This window comes from Babylonia areolata, chromosome 4, assembly GCF_041734735.1.
Source record: "Babylonia areolata isolate BAREFJ2019XMU chromosome 4, ASM4173473v1, whole genome shotgun sequence".
In the NCBI taxonomy this organism is placed as follows: Eukaryota; Metazoa; Mollusca; class Gastropoda; order Neogastropoda; family Buccinidae; genus Babylonia; species Babylonia areolata.
The window spans coordinates 8,517,954-8,539,299 of NC_134879.1; the positions used below are offsets into that span (position 1 = coordinate 8,517,954).

The window sequence follows — 21,346 nt, forward strand, 5'->3', positions numbered from 1 at the left end:
CAAAAACATTGACTGCTTACATGCGCAAGGGGGGTAAGCCCACTCATGCACTAAACGAACGGAGTCCCAGCCCACAAACTAAGTCATCCAGATATCTGAAATCGGACTGAGAGGTTTGGAGAGAGGTAACTTCACATGATGACGAGGAGGAATTCTGTTTAATGTCCTGTCGCACATACTGGTGATAATAGGCATTTTCTTAAAGTATTGATTTTCACATCTGAATGTTATTTAAGAATACACAAGGGTATCAGAGCAAGTGGGGGAAGGAGTTGTATGGCAAGTTTGGGAAACAGTGTAGAGGGTGAAATCAAAGATGAATATTTGAAATAAACAGAAGTACAGTTGTATAAAATTACTTAATGGAACAACTGATAATGAATGTAAAAAGACAAAAACATCAATATTCCCATAAACATATGTGCAGTTAAAGACTTGCGTAGTTATACAAGTTGTGCAGGTAAGGCTTCAAGACTTCTTGTAGCCTTTACCTCCTTTTATCTGTCATCTATTTTCAGCCTGATTATCACATGGCTCAGTGTCAGCATCCCTCAGGCGAGCAGATGTGCCACACACCCTCCATGGAAGGACACCATGTGCTGAGGTTGGGGGTGATATGGATACCACTACTGGAATGCAAGTTTCATGCAATGGAGACTATAAACTGAGATCCTGTGTGCAACATGCACTAACTGCATGTAAAAACAACAAAAAATCCCACAGCAACAAAAGGGCTGTCCTGGCAAAAAGCTGTACATAATCAACTAACAATAACACTGGCAGACAGACAAGAAGAAAACATGGGTGGCACTGAACTAGTGCAACACACTCTCTCGAAGGAGATTAGCCCGAATTTCTCGTAATCTGTTGTAACAAACTACAAGTGTGGGTGTATTTTGGACTTGGTTCATTTCAAATCCCTGTTCAGCAGAGTTAAAAAAACAAAAACGGACAAACCTCAATAACTGTACACACTTCCAACTCTCTGAATCCACACATGAACTCTATTTCAATATATATGAATTTTTATTTTATGGTTTGCATGAGAATTGGCAGATTAGTCCTTCCAGGTAAAAACTGGATAAAAAGGTTAATTGTCTATAAAATTAGGAAAGGAGGGGAACATGCAATTAAATGCTTGACACCCAAGCGTTAACCAATCATAATGAACTATGCTTTTTTTTCTTTCCAAAGTTAAATCAATTTCCCTTTGTGATAGAAACCGCAATATATAAGGCCCACTTCCAACTGATGTACACCTCTGGACAACATGATTTCCATTGTGATCTTTCCAAAGACATCAAACAAAAACTGGGTCATAGCTCAGAAGTTATAACTGAGCTACTGTTCACATCCCATCCTGGCAACTGGTTGGGTGGAGATATTCAATCTCCAAAGATCAACATGTAAGTTGACCTAATTGTGCCTTTATATCCATACATTGTGCACCTTTACAAATTTATATCAGGAACTGGGTCACGGAAATACAAACAAAACTAGCACTGAGTATAGCTGCCAGGTTTTTAAAAACAGTGTACAGCCAAGCACAACAGATGACGGGTACGGATTCTTGATGGCAGCTAAATTCATACTGTATTTACGCACTTACTTGGCACAGCTCTATTCTGTGCAAAGAGGGCATCTGATCACTTAGAAAAAACACCAAAAAGACATCCAATTCCAAGGTATTTTCTTGGTGATTGATCAATCAATTCATTTCAGTCCCAAAATAGGTTTTAAACAATATTCATTTCAGTTCAGAAATCTATTGTACAACAGTGTACTTCAATTGAACAGCAGTCAAGCGCTACCACCATTCAGAACCCACAGGCTCATGTATACACCAAAGTAAAAATCATCATGTACAGTATATACACTTTTTTTTCTTTTTTTTTTTTTTACTGATAAAATATGATCAAGAAAAAAAAGTGCTCCCAACACTTTTCAACTTCCAATCAGCAGTAAGCACTTGAGCTTGTAGATTTCAAGAACAAATGACATCAATTTAGACAACATTCTACTTCAAAAAGGCAACATAATTACTGAATCACTCAAGAGGAGTGCTGATACCAGCCTTGCTCAAGTTAACATAAAACTTACATGATAAAAACGATTCATTCATTTTTTCTTCACACATCTTTATTGTCCAACTGGTGATGGACAATGCCCCAGTTCACCCAATATTCACCAATTATATTTCATTACAGTTCACCCCTAAATATTTTATTTGATTACAGTTCACCCCTTAATAGTCAAGAGTTTTTCATTTCCACACATTAGGAGTTTTGTTAAAAATATTACTGCAAATCTGTATTAATTCATGAACCAATGCCAATCAGTATTTACATTAAAACAACTTCAACACTGAACGATTTGTGTGGCCAATTGCCTACCCACTGATGTGCCGTTTCACTGCATAAATGTTGGGTACAAATTAAATGTCAGGTATATCAATAATGCACCATGTCTACATAAAACCTGGGAAAATGAAAACCAAGCAAAACATGCATTTTGTATCTGAATGGGCTGGAAAAAAGCATACATGGTTTTGATAGTTCTGAAGAAAAAAAGTGAAACTGAAGGTCAACATTGATTTAAAGAAGAAAAATCAAGTGATTTTGAAAGTTTTGGGTCAGAAGACTGGGATCTGTGACAACCCCCCCCCCCCCCCCACCTTCCTTCAGGCTAAAAACCCAACCACAGTATGTGTTATTTAAAAAAAAAAAAAAAAAAAAAAAAAAAACACTTAACTTTCCTCTGGTCTGATTTCTAACTGTTGACTGTAAACTTTGAATGGCGCAAGATTCATACTTCTTTTGATGTAATTCTCTTTGAAGATTAAAAAACACACAAAAAGATTTAACACACAACAACAACAGAAAAATCTCCATTAACATTCAGATTTCTGTGGACTGAAATGAGCAACACCACAAATACAAATACTCTCCAGATACTACTGGACAGTCAAAAAAATCTCAATGCTGGATCAAAAAGTAAAACAAAATGCACACATAAGCAAACAGTTCTGCATCAGCAGGGCTGTCTTTGTAATTCCTTGAAAATTAGTATTCAAACCTCTACACGCATACAGACAACTTAGAAATCAACAAGAGATTCCCTGCAATACTGGTTTGGAGGGGAGGGGGATCAGACCTTGTGCTGCAGTAGAAAGTTTTCTTTACTCAGACTGAGTCAGAATCGAAAGTTTGAACTTACTTGAATAATCTCAATGGTTTCACACAACCTTCATCAACAAAACTGATGCAGGAGTGTGATATAGGCTATGAGTGAACAAAGTTCACAGCTGCATTGAAGTTGCATGGCCACAGATGCCCGACTGCTGCAAGAGGCCAGTGTCCCAGTTGATGCTAGACAATGCTAGACAATGTGACAGCTCAGCCAGTTGAGGCCGAGCTAGCAGCCTCCTACTCCCACCCCACTGCTTTTCCACAGCAAAATGGCTGGAGTCAGGGTGATCAACACCCCTGATCACTAAACTGGTGTCATCCAAAGCAAGTCCTTTTCCCAGATCAACCACCAACCAATTCACCTTTTCTAATTAGCATGGCTTTTGTTTTCTTGACACCATATCTAAGGACTTCAGTTTAAATAATTTTTGATACACTTAAAATAGCACATGTGGGCACACTGCATACGCAGACAATTTACCCAAAGACTGGCAAGTTCAGTTATCATCATATATCACTTGTTTGCTTCTGAACTAAACACTATTAAAAAAAAAATTTTTTTAATTAAAATGGTATGCTGAAGCACACAAACATGAGATCCTTGTGTGCATGTTCAAATTATTCAGAACTGTTCATGTTGACATTATCGAAATACTGTTGGGTTTTGTATTCTCTGACAAAAGATAGAGCTGCCCTGATGAAAAAACCATGAATATTTGTGAAGAACCACATAACAAAAAGTGCTCACAAGGTTTCTGCTGTGGATTAATTTCTTTTTCTCTTTTCTGTGCTCCTCTTTCCCAATCTGGAACACTTTCAATGATGCTGGGTATCATAACACTAACAGTCTCAGATAAGATAGTTTGTCAGAATGGTGGTCAAATTACACTGCAAAAAACGGAAGCTCCTTCACAAAAAAAAACAAAAACAAAAAAAAAACAAAAAAACAAAACAAAAGTGCAACACGCAAAAATCACAGGCCTGGAAAGTAACACTTCCCTGTGTTAAAACCCACTATACACAAAAAGCCAACAGGAACAACCTAACTGCCCTTTCCAACCAATGGAAAATTATACAGCCAAGGACAAAACTTAGCAAACCTGGATAACATATCTCCACCCACCTCACACTCATGATAAAACTTACATATCGTGTAAACAGCAAAACTTAAATCTAAAAAAAATCCATAATCTAGACAACCCCTCTTCCTATGTTTCTAAAGTAATGTACTACTACATTTTTCACAATGTTAACTACCGTACACATTTTTCATGATGAAAGACAATCTTTGTGTGCTTTTCTTCCCCTCTCTCTCTCAAATCAACCTTTTCCAGTGACAGCCTTCACAGTGTAAAAAGGCTTTGTGTCACACACCAGGCCTCTCCCTATTTTCACAGCTGAATTACTGTTTTCTTGTAACTCAATTCATTTATTACTTTCACATCCCCCCCACACAAAAAACCACCCTCCCCTCCAAAAAAACACACACAAAATCAGCCCTGCACACACACAACAGGTCAGGAGATAACAGCACAGCCAAAAATCTGTGATGCTTTCACGTCAGCTGAATGCAGGTGACAACGTTCAGGACGCCACTCAGAACCGCTCTATCATGGAGTCTCGGTCTTTGCCAATGCCAATCCACCGCACTGCAAATGACATGACAATATTTAGTCAATTCATCCATAGAGCAGGGAATAAAAACCATACATCACTTGTTCTACTTTTGCCCACCAGTATTCCACTTTATTTAACCCCATGTTGTTGCCTTCATTTTATCCCGCCTAGACTATTGCAATTCTCTCTTAGCTGGCCCTCCCAATGATAAACTCAGAATAGTGCAGCTTGACTCGTCCTTAAACAGTCGAGGAGAGTGCTACTGCTCTCCTGCGGACACTTCATTGGTTGCCCGTTCAAGCCAGAACTGAATATAAAGTTGCCTGTCTATGCTTTCAGTGCCAGAATTGTAATATCACGCCCTCATATTTTCCTGAGCTTGTTAACCCGTACTTGTCAAACAGAACACCGAGATCTCTTGACTCCTCCCAGCTAACTGTTCCCCTGATACTTCCTTAACTCCTGTGGAAAGAGGTCATTTTCCGTCTTCAGTCCACTTGGAATTCTATGCCTATTGCTCTCAGACAAACAACACATCTATCTACCCTTAAGCAAATCTTAAAACTTACCTCTTTAAAAAAATACTTGTCATAACTCAAACAGTGCTGTTGTCCCAGGCTCATGGCAATGTGTGTGTGTGTGATGTGTGAGTAGAGAGAATGAGAGTGGGTAGATGGATGGTGGTGGAGTGGTTTGAAAGGGAGAATGACTGCCGATTTTTACCCCTTTTACCTTTTCTATCCAAACCTTTATTTTACAATTTTTACAAAATCTATGGCATGCAAATTACAATTATGCTACTTTCTACATGTATGTATTTTAAGTGAAAATTGCTGTTTTCTCAGCCATTTAATCGTGTGTGTGTGTGTGTGTGTGTGTGTGTGTGTGATTATGTTTGTGTGTTGGAGTGTAACAGTTGTAGTATTAAGAGTATGTTACTTAGTGGGTTTTGTGCATTGTGTTTTTATCATATTAATGATTCTGTTTTACGTTTCTACTACTTTTTATGTGCTTTCTTGTTTCACTTTAGGTACTGGATTGTAAAGCGCTTAGAGCTTGCTCATGCTTGAATGATAGTGTTACATAAAAATAAAACATTATTATTATCAACATGGACAGATGTGATGATGCCATGGCAGAATTAGGGGTTGGACTTCGCTCCTAATTTTTCCACACTCCACCCAGGTGTGAACAGGGAACCAGACTTTGGTTGAGAAAGGAATAAAACAGCGAAAGGAAAGGATTGGGTTCTGCCTTCTAATGCCAAGTCTTAGACATAGTAAATATATATTAACCTTGTCACTTGTCTGCATGCTGCCAATTGCGATTTACCGAGACTGGATCACTTCCCAACGACAAGCAGTGTTCTCCACTGAGCTGTAAGATCAGTTTTGTTTTCTTCACTGCCCCACTTGTTGATTTCACAGCACATCCACTGCTGTCTGTTTAGGTTAACTCACTCAGTACGGCCAGTCCTCTCTTCTCCTCTATACAGACTCCTCGGATGTCCAGTCGGTGTCTGAATGACCCAACCTTTAGCTTCCGTCGTCAGAAGTATGGTATTCTTTGTCAGTATTCACGTCTTCTGTATAAAAGCCTTCCGCTTGCAATATTTTGATGATGGTAACTGGGATGAAATGCTGTTAACGTCGTCTCTTTCGCCGTTCGTATGGAAAGAGTTAAAGGTCCTGTTGCCTTTCTGGCCATGGGGACAGTGTATTCATGTTTCTGGCCATGGGGACAGTGAATTCATGTTCAGTCTTTCTGGCCATGGGGACAGTGTATTCATGTTCAGTCTTTCTGGCCATGGGGACAGTGTATTCATGTTCAGTCTTTCTGGCCATGGGGACAGTGTATTCATGTTCAGTCTTTCTGGCCATGGGGACAGTGTATTCATGTTCAGTCTTTCTGGCCATGGGGGCAGTGAATTTATGTTCACTATGTCTCCTTTCTGGCCATGGGGGCAGTGAATTTATGTTCACTGTGTCTCCTTTCTGGCCATGGGGGCAGTGAATTTATGTTCACTATGTCTCCTTTCCGGCCATGGGGGCAGTGAATTTATGTTCACTGTCTCTCCTTTCTGGCCATGGGGGCAGTGAATTTATGTTCACTGTCTCCTTTCTGGCCATGGGGGCAGTGAATTTATGTTCACTGTCTCCTTTCTGGCCATGGGGGCAGTGAATTTATGTTCACTGTCTCCTTTCTGGCCATGGGGGCAGTGAATTTATGTTCACTGTGTCTCCTTTCTGGCCATGGGGGCAGTGAATTTATGTTCACTGTGTCTCCTTTCTGGCCATGGGGGCAGTGAATTTATGTTCACTGTGTCTCCTTTCTGGCCATGGGGGCAGTGAATTTATGTTCACTGTGTCTCCTTTCTGGCCACGGGGGCAGTGATTCCACATTCACTGTCTAGGGCTCAGCACAGAATGGTGGGGCCCACTTCAAGTGTTTAACGCGGCAACCAGTCAGGTTTCCATTCACATCTGGGTGGAGTGAGGAAAACTGGAGGAATAGCCTTTCCCAAGAACACACCATGCTGAAAATGGGCCTCAAACTGTGATCACTGGATCAGAACTCTGATGCCTTACTGACTCTGTCATAATGCCCCTTTATTCATTCAAATAAAAGTAACCAAGAACACTTCACATGAAGAAAAATGAACCAAACAAGAAATTTTCTTTTTTTGCCTTTGTTACTGCCCTTTTCCAGCACAAAAAGATGACAAATCTGAAAACAGATATAAAGGATCAAAGAACAGCTCTTCTGATGATCGACTCTCATGCATTCCCAATTTCAACAAGCATGGCAGGAGAGCTTTTGGTTTTCAGCTTTACAACCTGAAATTCACTGCCTTTTTCATGGTGACAGTCCTTCGTTTACACTGCTTGAACATTGTTTTAAAACTAATCTAAAAACATTCCTGATCAAACAGTCACTATATAATCAAGGCAATCCATTCCACATCTGTATTTTATGGATCCACAGATCTATTTTCTATGTGTGTGTGTATGTGAGTGTATTCTTGTGTGCTTTGTGTCTGACTAATATTGTAAAGTGTTTGGTATGTCTGAAAGCCCAGTATGAACGTACTATTACTATCATCACTGCACAAGATGACCCCATCAGTGATAGAGGGGACACCTATCCAATACACCAACCACAAGCTGACACACATTCACTCACCTGGGACGTGCAGGTGTCCCTGAATGACGTTGATGTACTTCTGTGCATTGGGGGGCAAGTCTTCCCACTTGCGCACGTTCTCCGTGTTGGTCTTCCAGCCAGGCAGGGTCAGGTATTCCACTTTTATCCTTTGCAGGTCATCGTCGGAGGCTGTCCACACACACAAATCAGTACTGTGCATTAATTGCAACAAACGGCATACCAAGAAAAGCATAAGTCAACAGAACTCTAGACAAAAAAATGCAATAGAAATTTACCAGACTAAAAACAAAATGTATGGATCAAAGTAATACAACAGCTGAGAAAGGAAAGTGATACAAATACAGACATCACAAAAAAGTTCAAGACAACTTCATAAAAGCAGCTATGTTTTTGTAATAAAAAATTTTTTTTTAAAGAAGAAAAATGATCTAAATTATGCAGTCTGGATTTGGTCCAACAGAAGCTTCTCATCGAACACATCAGACGCAGTCAGTACGACAAACAGCTGTTTCAGGTACATAAGCACCACAAACAGCTTGAAAAAAGCATGTGAAAAATCAATGTTTCAGCCCAATAATTACAGTTATTCAGTGGTTTTCTAACATAGCTGTTGTTTTTCATTGTAAAGAATGGAAGCACATGTGCAAGAAAGCACCTCAGGTTATGAGTGGTGCTCATTACGCTGGCTGCATACCTCACTGTTTGCTGGAGTTTCAGCATCGTTTCACCTTGCTCCCAAGAAGAAAACTGTTTATGTTTTCAAGTGGTCCTTCACATTTTGTAAACCCCGTGGATAAAGACAAACTGTCAAGCAAACAAAACGAGAGAAAAGAGTTGTTCGCATGACAAAACCAGACTTGACAGTCATCTAGGCTGCTGTTGGTGAGACAATAGCATAGACTTCCGAGTCGCTGCTGGCCATAGAATGAATAACAGAAGTGCTCAGCACTGAAGGAAGCAAATCACGCTGACTGGCAGAGCCAGAACTAGACCTTCTTACTGTGTTGGTCATAAAAACAGGCCAACCGGGCAACTCAGTTGGAGATAGCTTGCAACAGTCTGACACAATAATTATGTGCCAACAAGGGAATATGTCACCCTCCATCACGGAATGAGTTGCTTTGCACCTGACCAACTTTGCCGCTAGCGCCGATTTTAGGTGGGTGGGGGTCAGGTTGTCGATTTTCAGATTTTGACTTCATAGTAAACTTTAGGCTTTCTTTTATCTCATATCAAAGTATCTAGGCATAACTGTGTCTTCTTTTGCCTTAAAAGTGTGCTTAAAATACCTAACCCATCATTGTGACCGCCTGTGACTTCGCAAAATCGACCAACTTTGACAAGCTTGCCCTCCCTAATCTCTTGGAATCAACTGGTCGAATCATACATCGTTTTAAAGGTCAAGTCCGTCTCTTTCAATATATGTCCTACTCATTGGTTAAGTTTTAAGCTACAAGCCAATCGTCGCTTTCAAAATAAGGACACACTATTTAAACAATGCGTCACTGTGAAGGAAAACACCCTCTGTCATTGGCCGAGAGAGGCCACGTGACGAAACCAGCCATTCTGATTCAGTACACTAGCCTTAATGGAACATGGTCGCAGTGAACGAAAACACACATTTCAACGCAGACTTAGCAATTTACTGACAAAATACACTTGCGCTGCAAACATTTTGCCATTAAGTGAAGACGATGACATTTGTGTGTATCTAACCCAGTACTTCATTAATGGAACTGACCATTCCAACTAGGCTGATGGTCATGAAATCGATCTCAGTGAATACAAAGGCAACGCTGATTTCAAAAGCAGACGATGCAGGATTGTCATTCAGCTTTCAACAAGAACAATATTAATTTTGATGCAGATGACGAATCAACATTTGCACTAGATACAGGAATGTTGGAAGCCTTCCCCTGTAATTGCCGAAATCAACATGCGCCAGGTGCCATCAGTGGTGTGACTGGCATGGAAACGAGTGAAACTGACTTGCCGCACTCAAGTGAGAGAACTTTCTCACAATTCACACAAGGAAAATACAAAGTGACTGGGGGACTGGATATAGCTGCAGTGTCTGAAGGTAAGGATTCAGATTTTACCCACATTTACAAATATTAAAATGTAATGATGGTATAATCAATTGATAATAATCTATTTAACAATGATTGACTCAAGACTGACTTATTGTCTGTACATTGGTGCAGAAATTCACTGTTTGACATATGGAACCAAAATAATTAAAATAAAGTGAATCCGAGGAAATTAACAGAGCGTAAATTAAAAGAAAATCACACACACACACACACACACAATGTGTATACATGTCACACACACTCACACTCTCACACACACACACTAACAATGTGTGTCACACACACAATGTGCCACATACTCACACAATGTGCCACATACTCACACAATATAACACACACACACACGCGCGCGGTCCCTTCACAGTTTAACCATTACATGTAACTGAGCATGGGAAAGTACATGGGCATGACATCATGAACAGTTTTCAGTTTCACAGAATTTGCTTCAATGGAGATTTTCTGTGTATGTGTGTCAGGTTGGTGTGTGTGTGTGTGTGTGTGTGTGTGTGTTGTTTTGAGGTAAATAAATATAGAGTTGTGTCAACAGTAGATACTAATAGTATTACTAATAGTTCAACTTTTTTCCCCCAGCCTGATGGTACTTTATATGCCTGCCTGTACACCAATGAATAATTCTGAGATCACTGCTGGCAAGTCATATCATCAGAAGGAGAGGCAACACCACCACAATAACTACACTGTCAACTAAAGAATTGTCTGCTGGTGAACTATCTATGAGTGAGTCATTTTGTGGTCAACTGTTAAATAAAATGTACTATGATTTATTGTATAAATTTACCATGAAGTGTGCAAACTTATTTTCTTTTTACAAACATTGTATAGATGTACATGTATGGAACTGTAAAGTTTTGTATAGACATTTACATAAATGATATCAGTGTGCATGTGCTTGACATGCCACCATGCATAAAGTAACAATGCATTTCAGCATGTCATGCATAGGCACACTCGTATGCACACTGATACTCATAGTGATACAGCATTGATAATCACGATTTCATACCTTTATTATCAGTAAACTGCTTTATCTGATTATATTATGAAAGAAATAATTATCTCACTCTCTCTCTCTCTATATATATATATGTATGTATGTATATGTATATATTAGGTAAGTGTATTCTTTTTACCTTCTGATAACATACATAGAACTAGAAGTAAAGCATTTTGTAAAGTCGTGTGTAAAGAATGAAATCTGTGATATAGGTGTACAAAACTGGAATTAATGTTTGATATTTAATCTAACATTATTAGCATTAATGAATAAACTTCAGAACATACAGAAAATAATTCAAAACAAAGAAGATGAAAAGAGATTAAGAGGTATTACATAACAAACTGTTTCAGAATAAACCATGCATTTTTGGAACATACTGATGCCACCAGTGGAGAAAAAAGAGTGGAGGAAGAAGGTTCAACATTAACGCCATCCACCCTGATGACTAACACTTTGAACCACAAGAACTGATTACCTGTGCCACATATCTGCACATTCTTTTAGAAGAATGTGTGAAGTATGGGTTTGGCAAGTAGGTTTTCTTTGCAGATGAAGTGTTTGAAGTGTTCATTTGGATTTTGAAGTATATTTCATTTGATGCTATGCTGGGAAAAAAGGCACATGAGCTTGTACCTTGTGTGTGAGCAGTTTTGTTGTATGGATCTTTTTGTTATTTTGTTGTGCTTTTTGCATGTATTATGTTAATATCACAAGCACAGTAAGCCAGTGAGCACATTGAATTACAACAATTACATGATTCGGCATGTTTTAGCATTTCCCCCCTTTAATCTGGCATAAATTTTAGTACACATACTATACAATGCAAAAGTTTCATAGCAATTGGACCACAAACAACACCACAACAAAACTAATCTTAAAACTAGTAGGTTCTTAGTGTGTTGAGCTGATTAAAAAGTAAGTATACTTACCCCTCAGTCTCAATTCTTTCCAAAAAGATAAAATTCTTAATGGAATAAAATCAAGTGCACTCAATATTTTTCTTTCAAACTTTGTGTAATAGTGGATATTGCCCTTACGTATATGTGTGCCAAATTTCATGAACATATCTTGCTTAGAAATATGTAGTTGCTATGAACATGTTCCAAAACTTTTTGGCCTAGATTTCTTGGTTCGTTACTTTCGTGACTTTAGAACTTCAAATCACAATAATGTTTCACAGAATCATCCGATTTACAAACTTTTTCTTAGCTGTAAAGCTCTTTTACTGCAGATTTATGATATACCAATAACTAAAAATCGACCTCTGGTGCAAAGCGACTCATTTCATGGTGGAGGGTCACATATATGATTTCCTCATTTTAACACAATGGCATACAGGCATCCCATGTAAACACACAAAACATTATCTCTGTCTACCTCCAAGCCAGAAACTGTAAAGTGTACTGAGAATGGAAGAGAAAAGGGGGGAAAAGAATACTGGGGAAAATAATCAATTAAAAAATTATATATAATAAAATTAAAAAAGTTAGGTTTTTTTTTTAAATAATCAATTAAAAAAATCATATATAATAAACGAAGTTACAGATTTTTTTTAACCCCCCCCCCTTCCCTTTTTTGGGGGTGGGTGAGGGTGGGCTTAATTTTTACCATCCAGGTAATCATAAATCATTTTTATTTATCATTTTTATTTCAAAAAATGTTTACACACATACACACACACACATTCACTTATATATTATAAAACAAGGCATAGATTTTATTTATTTTTTACCTGGGAAAGTTTCCAACTTTTTGCCATCCAGGTAGTAGGCAATGCCAATCTTCACCTCATCAAATACGTCCAGGATATCCAGCTTGGTCACTGCCAGACTGCACACACACGCTGCTGGTCAGAGCAGAGCCTGTATTGTATACATCACTACCTGATTGTCAGACTGCGTGCACACGAGCGCGCACACACACACAGACACCCTCTGCTGGTAAGAGCAGGACCTGAGTTAAATATATACATAAACTGACTGCCAGGCTGCACACATGCATGCACACACACTCACACACACACACACACAGTGACATACACACACTCACACATGTGACATACACTGCTGGACAGAGCATGGCCTGAACAAGGTACATCACTATCCTGCCCCTTCACCATGTGGGTGCTGAACAGCCATACACCATCTATACCACAGTGATTAAAAGCCCAGGGTCCCAACAAATGTGACCACACAAAACGCCACACTTTTTCCAAACCCAACTGAAATCTTTTCTGCCAATAAAGCCAAAACAGACTGGCCAATTCTCTGCCATTCGATTTTCATCCTTTATTATTTGATCAATTGTTTGTTTAGCTTTCTTTTTTCTTCCTTTTTTTCTTTCTTTTTTTATTTTTAAAGCTCTTTGGGTTTCTTAAACACATTAAGCTCTTTGTTGAAAGGACTGGTCAATGGTTTATCAAAATTCCAAGAGTTTTCAAGACTCTGAATGGCAAATATCTTTTTCCATGATTTTTCCAACCTTTAAAATGATTCTTTCACTTTTTCCATGACTGTGCAAATCCTGTAAAACTTAATTCATTTACATAAACAAAAAAAGAACCCCTCCCCCTCAAAAAAAACAACAACAAAAAATCAATAATCAGTATCATAATTATATCCCTGTTTTCTGAAAATAAAGTATGCAAAATATCAAGAATTTGAAGAAAAGAAATGTGCTTATATACAGAAAAGCATCATTAGCTAAGCTAGCCTGACATGTATATGAATATTCATTTGCATTTGTCTACTATTAGCCAGGCAACCTAACATGTATATAAATGTTCTTCCATGAAGCAAATTCTCACACCCTGGTCCCCAAGTGCTTTTGTAAATCTATTTTTGTCAGTTCCAGTCAAGGCACTGCAGCCTTTTAGCAGATGCATGCGTAAGTTCTGACAGTGAGCCACACTGGAAAAATCTGGCACCACAATCAATACCTGGATTATTATCTTAAATGAAAGAGGGAAAAAAGCAATAAGGCACAGCTTTTATACATTGCCTGTAACACACCTCATAAAAATCCTTTCAGGTTATAGTTTTTACATACATTGCTAATAATCTGTTACCTCACAATGGTCTCATTAACACTAATAAATTAGGACACCTGATCTTGTCTGGACACAGACACCTTTCCATACTCTTGGCAGAAATTTATACAAAAAGCCAGCCATACAACAGTCAATTACTATCACCATTATACCAATTGCCAACTGATAAAATTCTACTAACCTGACGTTTTCTCATCTTCCTAAACTCACAGAACTTATGCAATAGACATACAGTGCTAATAAAATAATAAAGGTCACACTCCCAGTCAATTACTCTTAAAATTCAATAAAAGCACTTAAACCGATTCAAGGCAACCTTATATCAACCTTTTCACTGCCAGGAAAATAAGATTTAAGTGAAATCTATTTGCCAGGGTTTTTTCCACAAAAAACGGGTATAAATTTTCAAAAAATTCTGTGCTCTTTGTTATTGGAGAAAGACCCATAAAAGTATACATTTTCTGAAAGGTAAATGAATAAAGAATACAAAACACATGTTTTCTCATTTTATATATTTTCTGTGACATGCTGTTGTTTTGAAATCAGTGTTTTGTTTTTTGTCACATTTTTAACTTGTTCATTACAAACATTAGTCAGGTAATTTGCACTAAAATATTTTCTGGACAAATGGATAACATCTGCACATACAAATTATACAAGAACAATCACAATAAAAAAAAAAAAAATAAACAAAGAGACATACACAATGTATTGTGCCTTCTCCAAGTGATAATATGGATGTGGGGCCATGCCCCCTCGGTCTCCACCCCTCTCCTCTTCACCCCTCTCACACGATCACTTCATCCAGTTCTCATCAGACTGCGTTGGCTGTGTGCCAAGAAAATCGCTCACACTGTGTCCTGCTAATAATTTGGTCACTTTCTGTCTCCTGCTACAGCTGTACAGCCAGCATCACTTACTGATAGTTGTATCTTGGCCAGTCTCATGATTGCTCCCTGTATTTTCTATCAAATTGTCCTATGAATGTTCATCACTGTCTTCTCCTTCGAATTTACACTTCAATTCTTTCTGAGCATCAGCTGAACAAAGCAATCTTGGTTGATTTTGTGCACCACAATAGCATGTCTTGAGGTGTCTTGAGCAAGCGAGGAGAGGAGCCAGGCAAACACTGCGGCAGTAATCCAACCAAAACGTTTAAATAAAGGGCTGCCTCATGACGTAGATGGGGTTTCTAGCTATAAATAAAATCCAGATTCTCCAAGCTAAAGCTACCAGTATTTTTGTCAACAAACTCAATGCAAACCATGGAAAAAAGTCAGAATATTTCGATGATGAGTTATCTCATCACTGTGGCAGTGAAGCATACATGTTTGTGCTGATGAGTCATCTCGATTTTGTCATATAGGCAGCCTAGGGGTTAACCAGAACCAGGAAAATACTATTCAAACTCTAGATTTTTAATCACAAACCTTTTAGAAATCTAACCCTCAAGACCAAACATTTTTTTTAACCCCTAGGCTGCCTGCATGACGAGATAACTCGTCATGGCAAGCATGTATGCTTCGCTGCCTGCATGACGAGATAACTCGTCATCGAAATATTCTGACTTTTCCCTGGTTTGCATTCACTTCCTTGGCAAAAATAGTGGTAGCTTTAGCCTGGGGAATCTCTCTAGATTCTATTCATAGCTAGAAACCCCATCTACGTCATGAAGCAGTCCTTTATTTGAACGTTTTGGTTGGGTCACTGTCCAAGTGTTTGCCTGACTTCTCTCCTCGCTCGCTCAACAAAATGTCGGACTGACGCCGTGCTCAAGACATGCGATCGTGACGAACTAAATCAAAAATGATTTCTTTCTTTAGCTGATGCTCAGAAAGAACTGAAGTGTAAATTCGAAGGAGAAGATAGAGATGAACATTTATAGGACGATCTGATAGAAAATAAAGGGAGCAATCAAGAGAGTGGCCAAGATGCAACTGTCAGTGAGTGATGTCAGCTGTACAGCTGTTAGCAGACGACAGATGACCGAATTAGCAGCAGAGCGATATTCTTGGCACGCAGCCAACGCGGTCTGATGAGAACTGAATCAAGTGACCGTGTGAGAGGGGTGAGGAGGAGGGAGGGGGGGGGGGTGGAGACTGAGGGGGCGTGGCCTCACATCCATCTTATCACTTGGAGAAGTCACAATGTATTGTGTATCTATTTCTTAAAAAAAAAATATATATATATTGTGGTTGTTCTAGTATGATTTTGTGTTTGCAGATATCCATTTGTCCAGAAAATATGATGTTTTTGTGCAAATTACCTGACTAATGTTTGTAATGAACAAGTTGAAAATGTGACAAAAAACAAAACACTGATTTCAAAACAACAACATGTCACTAAAAATATATAAAATGGGAAAATAGCATGTGTTTTGTATTCTTTATTCATTTACCTTTCAGAAAATATATACTTTTATGGGTCTTTCTCCAATAACAAAGAGCACAGAATTTTTGGAAAATTTATACCCGTTTTTTGTGAAAAAACCCTGGCAAATAGATTTGACTTAAATCTTATTCTCCTGGCAGCGAAAGGGTTAATTATTACATCAGGAATCTGACTGAAAGGCTCATTATTTTGAGTGCTGGCATATGCTTCTTGAATGAATCGACAGATGCAAACAGTTATTTCAGTGTAAAGATCCTTTCAGAACCTTCTTTTCTAAAATCATAATTATACTTGATCTTCAAATCTAAATTCAGGAGGGACATTTTTTCTGTTACGTGACCAACATCAACTTGCTGATGACTGTCATGGCTGAGGCATGCTGGGTATTTTCTTGTCTCCATAGCCCACCAAACATTAACATGCATTACAGGATCTTTAATGTGCGTATTTGATCTTCTGGATGCGTATACACACAAATGGGGTTCAGGCACTAGCAGGTCTGCACATAAGCTGACCTGAGACAGAAAAATTTCCACCCTTTACCCACCAGGCGCATTACCGAGATGCAAACCCGGGACTCTCAGATGGAGAGTCCAAGGCTTTAACCACTCGGCTATTGCACCCAACATTCCTCTGATGTGCTTAATTTTCAGTAAAGAGAGCAAGATCCAAATTTTTTTTTTAATTGCAAACACTGGTCATTCTTCAAAATAATTTTAGGACAAACACAGCAATTAATTTTCTACAAAATATTTTTTCAAAACCCGGATGAGCCATGAACAATTATCTGTATCTTCCATCATAACCTGGACCAGAACAATACAATTCACAATAAGTTTACATCACACAGTACCACTGTTTCCACGTCACTGTACAACACAGATCATAAGACCTGACTGCAGTAAATCTCATGCAGTAAATCCACTGAAATTCAACATCAAGTACACCTCATAGTATCATTGTCTCCATTTTACTGTATAACGGATCAGAAGATGCAACTTGCAACAGGTTACGTACGCAGTGAATCCGTTGATCATGTTGGAGTACGACAGCATCACCAAGTCCAGCCAGCCACAGCGCCGAGGTCGACCCGTGGTCACCCCGTACTCATGACCTCGATCCAGCAATATCTTGCCAAGGTCCTGGGACACAGTAACCAATCACATACCTCTCAGTTCCCCACTACACCTCATCTCTAGAGAGCTACTCATGTATTCTATCATCCATTCACAGTTCATCATTATCCGTCTCCTAACCCCGGATGAGGCTGTGGAGGCACCACTGATGACTCACTCACAATCTCCTGCCATGTCTTATATACAGGTTTTTTATCACAAAATTTAAAAACTTTTAAAAACCTTTAAAACATGAAAAGTCCTTTGTTTTTAAACCTTAATGCATCCTGACTTTGAAGGTGTTTGACAAAGTCTGGCATTGTACATTCCCATGCAACATTTTGCACAACAGAAGGCAGCTGCATGGATGAATGCTTTTTGGCCTTTTGACTTAAGAAGCCAGTCAAGCAGTTGTATACCTGACCTGAACCCTTTTTTCCAGTCTGCTCGACAGAAAACAAATACACTTGTAGCAACAACTGACACAAGTACCATATTTTAGGGACTGCAAGGCACTTTGGATAATAATGTGCATCCCCCAAATTTCAAAGAAATTCTAATTTAACAATACATAAGGTGCAGCATATCATACAGCGCTCATCAAAATGATAACAAAAAAAGTCAAGCACTGATGGTAGATCAATGTGACGGCCATGTTTGAACCTTCAGCTAAAGATATTGAAGCCATGACATCATCATGGGAACTATCTTCACATGTTGCTTTCTCTGCTCTGTCGATCTCTACCTTCCTGGACCCACCCTGGTCCTGCTCCCCCTACTGAGTTTTTGGTGAGCTATTTTCATTCTGATTCAAGGGAAAGTTTCTTTTTCTATTTTTTCAATGTCATGATCGTCATACTTCTGGGGTCAACCACAATACAATTCTGATTCATAGCAGCATTTCAACAGGTTTTAACCACACATTAGGAACACTGTACTAAAAGGTGCATAGGTCAAAGTTGTGGAAAAAAAAAACTACTGCCTTATTGTCCATAAAATACGGTGCACTTCAACATTCAAAATGATCACACAAAGTCAACATGTTCCAACTTACATCTTTCAACTCTGTGGGAAAGCCCCCGGCTCCAACACGAGTCAGGTAAGCCTTCACCACGCCAAACACATCTCCAATGACATGAGGCGGGATACCCAGTCCTGTACACACCCCTCCTACGCTGCAGTTGGATGAGGTCACATAGGGGTACAGACCTAAAACACAGCCACACATCAAGATCAGTTGACGTAAAAATCTGGAACGAACTGAAGAACTTTCAGGTATACACTATATTCTCACAAAAGTGATGCTGTGCAGGTATTTATGTTTTTGAGGCTCGCTCTCATCTTCATCTCACACATTTGCTTTTGACAGCCAGCCATATCTTTTCAAGTTCAACATGCTTTCTCATAACTTCAGCTCTTCTGTTGCCAATTTCACTCATTTATGCAGACACCCTTTCTGTTACAAATACCCATCCACTGTCTTTTTTGTCCACCCATCAGAAAAGGTGTCCTCATGTTTTAGTGTGTTTAGTTTGTCGTTTTTTTGTTAGTTTAGTTGCTAGGTTGGTTGGTCGTTTTTCCATGGCATGAGAATTCAATTGAGATCCACAGCCTAACACTGGGAACAGTCAATGGTTTTTCCATTTTTCTGTGACCAATATGGCTATTCTGGAATCGAAGGCATATCTGTGCTACACTGGCTGTGACTGGTCATACAAAGACCAGGAACATCCACACATACTGCACTAGCTGTGACCAGTCATACACAGACCAGAAATATCCACACATACTGCACTGCACTGGCTGTGACCGGTCATACACAAACCAGAAACATCCACACATACTGCACTGCACTGGCTGTGACCGGTCATACACAAACCAGAAACATCCACACATATTGCACTGGCTGTGACTGGGAGCACAGACCAGAAACATCCACACATACTGCACTGCACTGGCTGTGACCGTGGACATAGAGAACAGAAACATCCACACATACTGCACTGCACTGGCTGTGACCGTGAAGATAGAGAACAGAAACATCCACACATATTGCACTGCACTGGCTGTGACTGGGAGCACAGACCAGAAACATCCACACATACTGCACTGCACTGGCTGTGACCGTGGACATAGAGAACAGAAACATCCACACATACTGCACTGCACTGGCTGTGACCGTGAAGATAGAGAACAGAAACATCCACACATATTGCACTGCACTGGCTGTGACTGGCAGCACAGACCAGAAACATCCACACATACTGCACTGCACTGGCTGTGACTGGGAGCACAGACCAGAAACATCCACACATACTGCACTGCACTGGCTGTGACTGGGAGCACAGACCAGAAACATCCACACATATTGCACTGCACTGGCTGTGACTGGGAGCACAGACCAGAAACATTCACACATACTGCACTGCACTGGCTGTGACTGGGAGCACAGACCAGAAACATTCACACATACTGCACTGCACTGGCTGTGACTGGGAGCACAGACCAGAAACATCCACACATACTGCACTGCACTGGCTGTGACCGTGGACATAGAGAACAGAAACATCCACACATATTGCACTGCACTGGCTGTGACCGGGCATACACAGACCAGAAACATCCATATATACTGCACTGCACTGGCTGTGACCGTGGACATGGAGAACAGAAACATCCACACATACTGCACTGCACTGGTGTGACTGGGAGCACAGACCAGAAACATCCACACATACTGCACTGCACTGGTGTGACTGGGAGCACAGACCAGAAACATTCACACATACTGCACTGGCTGTGACTGGGAGCACAGACCAGAAACATTCACACATACCGCATTGCACTGGCTGTGACCTGTCATACAAAGACCAGAAACATCCAAACATACTGCACTGCACTGCATTGCACTGGCTGTGACCAGTCACATAGAGACTAGAAACATCCACACGCATTACACTAGTTGTGAAATTCTGGGGGAAAAGTAGAGCTGTTATTCATAGATACTTGTCCTCAAGATCAACTAAAAATTATCAAGGAATTTCTAGCCTTGCACAAACAAGACATCACCTACTTAGCACTCTACATATATTATACACTGACACGCAACTGCTACATTCACTTGAATCTATCAGTCAGCTTTTACAGGAATGATCATTTTTACTCCACCATACTTTTGTTTTCCGGGTTGATGGAAACTGCATATATAATCACCATGATCAAGTAAACCAGAAGCCTGTCTCCGACTCAAAAGTTTCTGCTGTCAACGAGTCAACTTCTGATCTCTTCTGAGGAAACTTCGACAATTTTTCATTTTTCTGTTCCTTATAGCTGACCACACAGGCCATATCAGGGCTGTCCACTAAGATCTGAGAAAACAAAAAGCAACACAAAACAAAACCAAAAAAATCCTGGAGAACAAAATTAGGCACAAGCAGTCATATCCATGCACATAAACCTAGGACATGCCATGTCTCTCACATTGTCTTTTAGAAAACAAGCCTTAACATAAATATAATTATACATAATAAACAAAATTATAAATGACATCATACATCCAAAGCCAAATTTTACAATCACCTCACAACTCCCACACACACACACACAAATAGATAAATACTGTGCCCGATCATCAAGTCCAGAATAGCAAAAACTGTCCTTGGTTTTCTTGAAAAGAAAAAAAAAGGAGTAAACAGACCAGCATGACAGAA

The 21,346-nt window shown here is 39.5% G+C and overlaps 1 protein-coding gene across 1 annotated transcript in view; it reads right to left on the bottom strand.

The window, feature by feature from the left end:
• Nucleotides 1–1,007: 1,007 nt before the first annotated feature.
• The window catches only part of LOC143280824 (adenylosuccinate synthetase isozyme 1 B-like), a 42,847-nt gene continuing 22,508 nt past the window's right edge, over nt 1,008–21,346 (bottom strand). The window contains exons 9-13 of the mRNA XM_076585524.1: nt 18,691–18,845; nt 17,539–17,663; nt 12,814–12,911; nt 7,989–8,138; nt 1,008–4,837 (exon numbers count right to left, since the gene is read on the bottom strand). Of these exons, the coding sequence (XP_076441639.1) occupies nt 4,785–4,837; nt 7,989–8,138; nt 12,814–12,911; nt 17,539–17,663; nt 18,691–18,845 (581 nt within the window). The 3' untranslated portion in view covers nt 1,008–4,784. The remainder of the gene's footprint in view (nt 4,838–7,988; nt 8,139–12,813; nt 12,912–17,538; nt 17,664–18,690; nt 18,846–21,346) is intronic.